Source organism: Fusarium oxysporum, chromosome 7, assembly GCF_000149955.1.
Source record: "Fusarium oxysporum f. sp. lycopersici 4287 chromosome 7, whole genome shotgun sequence".
Classification (NCBI taxonomy): domain Eukaryota; kingdom Fungi; phylum Ascomycota; class Sordariomycetes; order Hypocreales; family Nectriaceae; genus Fusarium; species Fusarium oxysporum.
In genome coordinates this window covers 124,222-133,181 of record NC_030992.1, presented here as the reverse complement: position 1 = coordinate 133,181, position 8,960 = coordinate 124,222, and the positions used below count along the sequence as shown (strand labels likewise).

Below are 8,960 nucleotides of genomic sequence, written 5' to 3'. Positions count from 1 at the left end.
TCTCTCGCCAATATCTTCAAGAATAACATCAGCCGCCTTCTCACTAACCATATAGATGGGAAGAACTATAAAGAACCCAGGAATACGAGGAAAGACAGAAGCATCAACGACGCGCAGGTTGCTCACACCGCGAACACGAAAGCGAGAATCAAGTACGGCTTTGGGGTCTCCATCCGATCCAATGGGGCAGCTGCAAGAAGCATGATGGCCCCACGCCTCATTCCTAATGAATGTTTTCACCTGCTCAGTAGAAGCCAAGTGACGGCCAGGTAATGCTTCTTCAAGGGGCCCAGTGACAATCGGCAGGACATCGTCCATAATGCGTCGTGCGAAAGCAACGCCTTCAGCAATGGCGCCGAGATCCCGCTCAGATTTCTCAATCTCACCCTGAGACGTGGTAAAGTAATTGAAATTGATATCTGGCACGTCTCGAGGATTGGATGAGGTGAGCATGACAGTTCCGTCCTGGTTATGTGTGTGAGCCTTGAGCACGGCCCACGTGAAGTGTCTCTTGTCCGAAGTGGTGAGTTTCGAATACCCAGGATAGTACCCCCTGAAGAATGCAGGACCGCCAAAGATGAAAAGGTCAGGGTCAGCATCTGCTTGACTGGACTTCTTCACTATCCCGATGGGGAGTCCATTGGATAGATAGGGTCCACGCTGACGGTACCAGTCTGCGAGGCACGGGTCCTCAGGCTCCCCGAAGGTACACTTTGTTATGATTGGGAAGTCGTCCTCTATTTTAGTAATGATGGGAATCTCGTAGCGATCCTGGAGATTGGTTCCAACTCCCTGCATATCTTTGACGACACGGATCCCAAACTTTTGCAACTCGTCCATTGGGCCGACGCCACTCAGCTTCAGAAGCTGTGGCGTGCCGAAAGCCCCAGCCGCAAGGATGACCTCTCGAGAGATGCGGACTCGACGTTTAGTGCCATTGGTGGATGAACTTGACCGGGGATCGGCCTTATACAAGCTGCTTCCTTCGAGGAACTCGACACCAGTCGCCTTCGGAGTGGAGTTTGCAAGCGAACTCTCGTCAAAAATCACACGGGTAGCAAGGCAGCCTGTCCTGATGTCCAGCGGATACTTCTTGGCAGTCTCTACAAGAAAGTCGCGGACACCGCTTCGTTTCCCGTGACTCATGGTCAGGGGGATTTGGTAGATACCCTCGGTCATATCCCGGCGAGGATCAATGGAATTCATGTCCCGCAGCAGGAGTCCAAGTAGTTGGGAAACTTTCTCGGGGATGAGCCCGAGGATCGTATTACCCATAGCAGTAGCAGCAGCACTGATTATTGAGAGGATCTTAAAGTCCCCCAGTGCCAGTCTGAGATCAGCACGATCTGTACCTAGCCATCCAGTGAAGCCATGACCAGGAGTGCCATTTGGAAGATACTCGCAGCGCTCCAGGCGCTTGAAGTACTGACGCATATTGTTCGGGTGCCACGAATCATCGCCGGTCAGGATGGCGATGTTTGACCAATCATTTTCGTGAGGATAGATGGTGATCATGGCATTGTGTGCTGTACAGCCACCAAGGGTTCCTGCACGCGGGTAGAGGATTCCTTTCGGCTTTGATCCGCTGGGTGGATTCAATCCGATATAAAGCGTTCCTGTGGGTGTCTCCCAGGTCATTTTCGAGTCTTTTTGCGCAGCTTCCTCGTCTGCGTAATGCTTGACGAAGTAGTCCCAGCGCATCTTCTCGTCCTCTGTTGCTTTGGAATGGAAAGCAGGAACCTGTTGGTTGAAGTTGGATCCCTGGTCATCGCCTGCTTCTAATAGAAGAACTCTGTGGTTATTCCGGGCGAGATTGGCGGCTAGTGGTCCTCCGCCGGCTCCTGAGCCAACCACGACGTACTCATAACCATCTAGGGTATCCAATTCCTCCTCGGGGATCGCTTCGCCACGTTCACTCACGGAGCCCACAGTTGCTTCGGGCACATGGATTGTGGAAGAATCACTCATAGTCAGATACGGAATTAGGACATTTGTATTCGATGAGTAGGATAAGATCACTGTCTCTTCAATTTTGGTCTGCGACGGTGTTTTATAACTTATAGGTAACCTCACACCCTGCGAACAAGGCAGGCTTGAAAGTAAAACTCTCAAACCACAACTGCAGCCCATACTGAACGCAGCGCATGTGAAAGGAGTGTGGATCCAACACATCCATACGTCTGACATGTGAGTGTGAGACATGTCTACCTTTGTTTAGCTCCATACTTTTGTTGCTAGTATGCATCTATAAATAACATCCGTATGGGCAAGATTGTCATCAAGAACATAAGCATCCAGCCTGTCGACATTTTGCCGCCCTTAGGGCAAATAAAACCCCTCTGGGTATGCTGAGTTGGTTGGCATCCTGAGTGATTGACATACAGAACCTGCTGGCTGTGTAAAACCACCTTGGCCTCTGATTCAGAGCGTCCCGTTAACTTTGCGATAACCTTAAAGGCTTGTCAGCTGCGAATGTCACCCTGCACATGCAAAGTTAAAACCAAAATATTTTAATCTCAAGGTCGAGTAGGACGCGGGGCAAGTCTGTCGCTAAACACCCATTTTACCCTTAAGTTTGGATTAGACGGTAATGATGAAATCATGATGACTTAGTGTAAATGCCTTCATTTGTTTAGGTTATAATGAGAATGGACGATGTAGGCTAATTCACTTTGGAGCTTACCCTGTCGCCTTGAACCAATTCGATATATCAACGTGACCCAACATCCGCTCAGCTGGAAGGTGGTTATGTATCCTCGCAAGTAATTCGGCATAAAATAAACTTTCCGTGCTAAAAACTAACTAATTCAAAATTTAAATAACTTAAAGGTATATGCTAATTATGAGGGGTAGGTAGGGCACCAAAAGCCCTATGCTTAAGCGTTTAGTCTGTTAAGGAGATAGGTAAAAAGAGAAAAAAGAAATGAAAAAGTCGAAGTAGAGTCGAGTTTCACAGGCGGGTCGCGTTCGAGACTACGCATCCTCAAGCGGTGCCTAGAGGTAACTCCGGCCTCTCAAACTAGTATACATAGTCCATCTTCCACTTCAACAACACCTGCATATGAGATGCTAAGATTATAATGCTGTATATGGTTGACGGGAAACGTTGTTATACAGTAGTGAAAGGCGGATTATCTAGGTCAATTGCTGATATGTCACAATCGGGCCTCTTACAATAGGCTGCTGCAACTAGCAGACACAAGTGAGGGGGTTTAATCTAGCTGTAGCTACTAAATACATGACAGTTGATGATGATAATGATGGTGCTGTTGCCCACAATTCAATTCTCCCATACATGACGATCAGAGCTGTGGATACTGGCGCAGAAATTCCTCTAGACTAGACGTCTTGACATAGAGTTTATCGTTATCCAACTCCTCAAGTACCCATAATCTGTCGGTAGTGAACAGTTGATAGAACCAGCCTATATAAGGCCAAAACAACCGACGCGTTCCTTGCCTCCTCGCCTCCAGTGCAATCTTTCGCAGCTCCTCTTCATCACCGCTCTTGCGGATAGCGACATGGCAGTTTCTTACTTGCCCATATGTCTTAGCGATCAAAGTCAGAAGATACCAACCAAAAGCCCTTTCAGAAGCATCATCGCGCTCGATGACAGCCACTGTAAATTCTGCTGCATCACGCTCTGTACTCCGGTGTCATTTATCCTTACCTGTACCCCAGATCTCCATGGCCTTCCCTTTAGGGTCCCAGGCACCATTATTAGCAGGACTAAAGTCTCCGTGGCCAGGGAGTGAGAACAATACTTCGGCTAGAACTCTGGTAAAGAAGTAATTAGGCGTAATATCAGAGCTGAGTTCAACCTGGTTTCGAAACGCAATATATGCATCATACCTCTCATGCACCCCGATATTCATATTCTTCCAGTCAAAGCCCCACGAAGCGGCGACATACTTCTTTATCCCTACTCGCTCGACAGCACGGAACAAGAGAAGCTGGCCGTCGAGTGACGATTCAGGCATGCCCGTATAGGCACAGATGACAGCATCAACACCTTTGCAAGCACTCTCGATGGCAGGGACGTCATAATAGGGTTCGCTTTGGACAAAGTACTCCAGCTTGTCCCGACGGGCTTAGCCGATCTTGTGTGGGTTGCGTCCGACACCACGGACTTGATGGCCACGTGAATAAAGGCTGTCGATGAGCTTCTGGCCAAGGTTGCCAGTTGCACCAGCTTCAAGAACAAGCATGGTTTGTGAGGCGGCTTTTAGTTGGCCTTAGCGCTTTGAGGGCACCCACTTTCGGACAGCTTCAAACCTCGGAGAAATTGGGCACTCGGTGACTGTCGGAAAAGCATTGACTCATCAGTTCGACGTAAAGACCGACGCCCGCCCCAACCGGTGTTAGAAGAAGTCCGATTGTCAAACTTTGTCTTATGAATTGCGGTCTATCTTTCTTTAGAGTAATTCTAATAAGCAAGGAGTAAAAGTTCTTAAGGGCTAAGTTTAGGCAGAAGTAAATATAAGATAAGTAACCTTAATTAGTTATTATTAGAGAGATATCCTTCCTATAATTTATATAAACTATTTATTTAAAAATAATAAGAAAATATAAAATAAAAGTTATTTTTAATTTATTATTTTAATATTTATATAATATCTTAGGGGTTAAGATTATTTTATTTAAAATTAATAAGTAGTTAATTATATTTTTTATTTTAATACTTATTTAAATAGAAATCGTGAATAAATAGTAAGGCCCCGGAATACATCGTGATGGCGCGTCTGCCGCCAATGCCCGCTTAGTCAGTCCTTAGTACACTAATATAACCATACTTACTTCTAGCAAAGAATGAACTTCCCCGCATCAATTAGTCATTAACAACCATGTCCATCCTCCGATTCAAGCCAGTAAGTGCAGGATATAGAGTTTAGAGCGCACAAAACACCCGAAACCTCAACCCCTCTTCTTCCGTACGAACTGGTTCAGTAAAGCGGTACAGCAATTGCGTGCCCTCAACCTTGCGAGCACAATTCTTGTTCTACTAGTTCTCGATGTCGTTCCAAGACTCAAACCAGGCGTTTGACGATGTTTTTAGCAATCTTCCTGCTGCAACAGACCTTTCGATCCCATACGAGCCGGAACTACGTCGAAAACGCCGAAAGGTACAACTCGCTTGCGATTGCTGCCGTGCTCGCAAAGTCCGCTGTGACGGCAAACGGCCAGTTTGCGATGTATGCAGAAGAAGAGGATCTGAGCAAGAGTGTCTGTATGAGGAGGGCACGTTAAAAACGCAGAAGTACGTATTGTATATGTCACGAGCTCCAGTAGTGTTGACTCCCATCGAGACACATTCAAGCATTGGAGGAGCGATTGGAAGAACTTGAGAGAAGCCGCAAGCAGGAGATTGGTGACCGTTCCCCGAGGATCAGCGCTCCAAAAAGCTCAGCATCGGAACCAGAAGCGACAGATACTGACGAAGCTGAGTCAACCGATGGACTGGCGACTGTCTCGTTACCTAACAAGGATCAACATCTGCTCTATGGTCCGTCCTCGACGATCGCATTTGTTGAACACGTACTACTCATTACAGGCGAGACTGAGGCATTGGACCAGCCAGCGGCTGATACAGCCGAACATCGGGGAGCAAAGCGATATAGAACTGATGCCAAAGAACAATGCAAAGATATGGCTGTCCTAGATCTTGTACCTATTCGAAGCATATCTGACAGGTATCTTCAGAGCTTTTGGGATATCGTCCATCCGGTATATCCCATTTTGCACATCCCAACATTCATGCGCTTCTATAATCGCCTATGGGAGCCCGGAGACGTTGAAGATGGCAGTGAAGCAACAGAAAACCCTATCATGCTGGCAACACTAAATATGGTCCTCGCAATTGGATGCAGGTTTACCCACAGCCCAAAAACGGGTAACCGGGCCGCTTTGGCAGACCAGTTCTACCAGAGAGCGAGGAGGCTCGTGCCAATCGATACCTTGGACGAGGCGACACTACCAGTCGTCCAATTGCTTCTGCTAAACGCTCTTCATCTGCAATCAACAATGCACTCGAACCGATGTTGGAACATGGTAGGACTGGCGACTAGAGTGGCACAAAGCCTTGGCCTGCATACCGATGCACGTAAATCCAGTTCTGCCAACCAACTAGAAAGAGAAATGCGCAGACGAGTATGGTACGTATGCGTGACGTTGGATAGGTGCGTTCATCTGTGCTACTTGACCATGCGATAAGGTGTACTCACCACGTAATGAAAGGCTTATTTGTACCACGTTCGGGAGGCCGTCGATGCTGCCGTGCAGGTCCCGTGTGCCTTTGCCGATTACCATCGACGACGAGTACCTTCTCGAAATCGGAGAAGGAACTCAACCGCCAGGCTCCTCATGTCGGCTTGGATTGTTTGTATACACAATCCGTCTTCTAGAAATTCTTGATGAGGTGTTGAAATCCTTCTATGCACAAGACGCTCAGGAGCAAGTTATGGACATCGATAACCAGACAAAAATGCCCTTACTGGACTTGGATGAGATCCTTCGTCTGAACTCACAGCTGGATGTATTTCTGGATGGCCTCCCGGATTATCTGACACTACAGGGTACTTCTACAGACTCGGATGTCCAGCAAGATAACACTCTTCTTCAACCAAGAATCTTATACTGTCGGTAAGTCATCGAAGTTTCCCTTCGATATTTGCCTGATGCTAATGACATATAGCTTTCTATATACACGTCTCCTTTTGCTGCGACCCCTCACCCTTCCCGCTGAATTCTCTGCTACAATCGGAAGCTCCCACCACAAAAGCTTTGACGAGGCAGTTGTCAAGGAGGTGACCCAGGAATGTCGAGAAACCGCCCACAAGCTGATTTTAGTCTTGCACCAAGGCCTGGGCACCGTTTACAGATGTTCGGCATGGTGGAGTGTCTACTGTACGTCTGAATCGTGCAGTTTCGGGAGTCGATATATCTGACATCAAATAATAGTCACCTTCGGTGCAGCGACAGTCCTGCAAGCCTCTATATTGTCTAATCCAGATGACGAGGTAAAGATTGCTGTTGACCATTCGTTATCCCTGGCCATGGAAATCTTTACCTCCCTTGCTTCGGAGGTAAAATCTTCAACAGAAGCCATACGTGTCGTTCAGAATCTCAAAGGTCGACTCCAACGCATCGAACATGCAGGTACGCACTGTTTCAAGTTCATCTCATTTTTCTCTCTCAAACCTTTCTAACATGCATGCCATTGAAACAGGATCTTCTGTACCCACTAAGAGGATCTGCGATGTCCAAGCTCCCACTGAACCTTTATCTCAAAGCTTTTTGTCTGGAAACTTTGATATGGGACCCATAATGGATCCTTTCTTTGATGACTGCGCTATCCAACAGACATTGAACAGCATTGATTGGGGAGCTATTTTCGAATCTCAAGACTAAAAGTAAAGAAATATCTATCCATCAGACATGTTGCCCCATGTGTCGTCTGTGTGAGGTATACCCCATACTTCTATCGGCTGATAATTTACCTTCTCGATCCCACCAAATGTCCCAATGCACTACTGATTCATGCGAAATGACGTCCCACTAGTGTTGAATGGCGATAGTACCAGGAGTCTCAGCTTCTGAATGTTTCTCTTTAAGCCTAATAAGCAACCTCCGCCCAGCTGGACCAGCATTGAAACTGTCAAATATCCTCATTTCTTCGGGTCGCATACTAGGATCAATGGTGGCATTGAAGCGTAGGAAGAACGCCGCTATGAGTTTGCTCAACTCCATTTGGGCAAGACTTCTGCATGTCAACGTTGAACTCAATAGAGAATATCAATACCTATACTTACTTCATTCCTATGCATCTGCGAGGACCAACCGAGAACGGCACAAATGCCTCTTTTCTAGCATCAACGTTCTTGTCGTCGAGCCAGCGCTCGGGGAGGAAGTTATCTGGATCATGGAATGCTCGTTCCGAGCGATGAATGGTATAGTTCTGTGTTCCCACAACAGTCTGGTATGATTTGTTATTAGTTAATTTATGTCAGAGGATGGAATAGCTTACGCCTTTTGGTATGTGAAGACCCGCGACAGTGGTGTCCTTCTTGGCGACTCTGGGCAAGATGGCGACAATTGTCGGATACATGCGGAGGGTTTCGTTCGTCACTGCCTGTAGATAGGACAGACGAGCGCAGGTCTAGGCGTGTCAGAGTCACTTATTGTTTGTTCTTAATCAACGAAGAACATGCCTGATAGTCGACCACCGAGTCCGGGTTGGGAAAAGCTGCTCTTAGTTCTGCTTCAAGCTTCTCCACTACTTCTGGTCGTTGCAAAGTAGCCCAGAGAAGAAAGACAAACGTGTTGGCGGTTGTTCCTGTACCGCCAAACCTGACAGTCGTCAGCTCACGAAATCATCCTAGATACCGAACTCACATTCCGCTCATACACTCCTCAGCCACCTCTGAGTCCGTGAGTGGCCGATTGAGGTAACCGTCTTTCTCGCCGTATAGAACAGAACGAAAGAACGGCGTGACGATGTTATTCTGCCGAGACGTCTTGATCAGATCGACGGAATACTTTTCTTATCGTCAGTGAGCGTTCTTCCACGACTAGACTACTACTCACAATCTTCCACTGCCTGACTTTACGGAAGTTGTTCCCAAATATGCCTGGTAGATACACACCAAGCCACTCCAGCTGCGGCAATACCTCTTTCTGTCACGTCGTATTAGTATTCTTGAAGGTGTGAAACTCGTATTGTGTTGTACACACATAGGTAAAGAGAGGGCGCCATGCCCTAAGGTAAGACAGAACCTTGTGTTCTCCTCCTAGTTCAAGGGACCTGGGGTCATCTCCGAAGAGCAAACGATCTATGGTTGTTAATTTGTTCCTCACCAACATGCAGCTAATACGACTTACAAACCACGTCAAATGACAAAAGATGTACAAAGGTGTATACATCTACCGCATTGCCATTGACAGCTTTTGTGGCAAGGAGGTTG

The 8,960-nt window shown here is 47.1% G+C and overlaps 4 protein-coding genes across 4 annotated transcripts in view; 1 reads left to right on the top strand and 3 right to left on the bottom strand.

Moving 5' to 3' along the window:
* Nucleotides 1–1,968, bottom strand: part of FOXG_04733 (uncharacterized protein) — a gene marked incomplete at both ends in the record, with an annotated part of 2,723 nt that extends 755 nt beyond the window's left edge. The window contains one exon of the mRNA XM_018382769.1: nucleotides 77–1,968. Coding sequence (XP_018239554.1) covers nucleotides 77–1,968 — 1,892 coding nt within the window. The remainder of the gene's footprint in view (nucleotides 1–76) is intronic.
* Nucleotides 1,969–3,656: 1,688 nt separating this feature from the next.
* On the bottom strand, nucleotides 3,657–4,208 carry FOXG_04732 (uncharacterized protein; the record flags this gene model as incomplete). The annotated part of the gene is made up of 3 exons (XM_018382768.1): nucleotides 3,657–3,777; nucleotides 3,853–4,076; nucleotides 4,131–4,208. 3 exons carry the CDS (start codon nucleotides 4,206–4,208, stop codon nucleotides 3,657–3,659), a joined length of 423 nt encoding a protein of 140 aa, XP_018239553.1.
* A 635-nt stretch (nucleotides 4,209–4,843) lies between these two features.
* On the top strand, nucleotides 4,844–7,524 carry FOXG_04731 (uncharacterized protein). The gene is made up of 6 exons (XM_018382767.1): nucleotides 4,844–5,257; nucleotides 5,307–6,176; nucleotides 6,235–6,639; nucleotides 6,692–6,903; nucleotides 6,958–7,155; nucleotides 7,226–7,524. The coding sequence occupies exons 1-6, from the start codon at nucleotides 5,013–5,015 to the stop codon at nucleotides 7,405–7,407; spliced, it is 2,112 nt and encodes a 703-aa protein (XP_018239552.1). The 5' UTR covers nucleotides 4,844–5,012; the 3' UTR covers nucleotides 7,408–7,524.
* A 30-nt stretch (nucleotides 7,525–7,554) lies between these two features.
* Nucleotides 7,555–8,960, bottom strand: part of FOXG_18893 (uncharacterized protein) — a gene marked incomplete at both ends in the record, with an annotated part of 2,066 nt that continues 660 nt past the window's right edge. The window contains 8 exons of the mRNA XM_018399035.1: nucleotides 7,555–7,756; nucleotides 7,809–7,972; nucleotides 8,024–8,155; nucleotides 8,223–8,346; nucleotides 8,392–8,534; nucleotides 8,584–8,673; nucleotides 8,731–8,828; nucleotides 8,878–8,940. Of these exons, the coding sequence (XP_018239551.1) occupies nucleotides 7,555–7,756; nucleotides 7,809–7,972; nucleotides 8,024–8,155; nucleotides 8,223–8,346; nucleotides 8,392–8,534; nucleotides 8,584–8,673; nucleotides 8,731–8,828; nucleotides 8,878–8,940 (1,016 nt within the window). The remainder of the gene's footprint in view (nucleotides 7,757–7,808; nucleotides 7,973–8,023; nucleotides 8,156–8,222; nucleotides 8,347–8,391; nucleotides 8,535–8,583; nucleotides 8,674–8,730; nucleotides 8,829–8,877; nucleotides 8,941–8,960) is intronic.

Bases quoted from the DNA above. Each gene is read 5' to 3' on its own strand.
- FOXG_04731 (XM_018382767.1), top strand. From the start codon at position 5,013: ATGTCGTTCCAAGACTCAAACCAGGCGTTTGACGATGTTTTTAGCAAT. The intron at 6,640-6,691 runs GTAAGTCATCGA...AATGACATATAG, and splicing joins CCAAGAATCTTATACTGTCG to CTTTCTATATACACGTCTCC. The intron at 7,156-7,225 runs GTACGCACTGTT...CCATTGAAACAG, and splicing joins CCAACGCATCGAACATGCAG to GATCTTCTGTACCCACTAAG.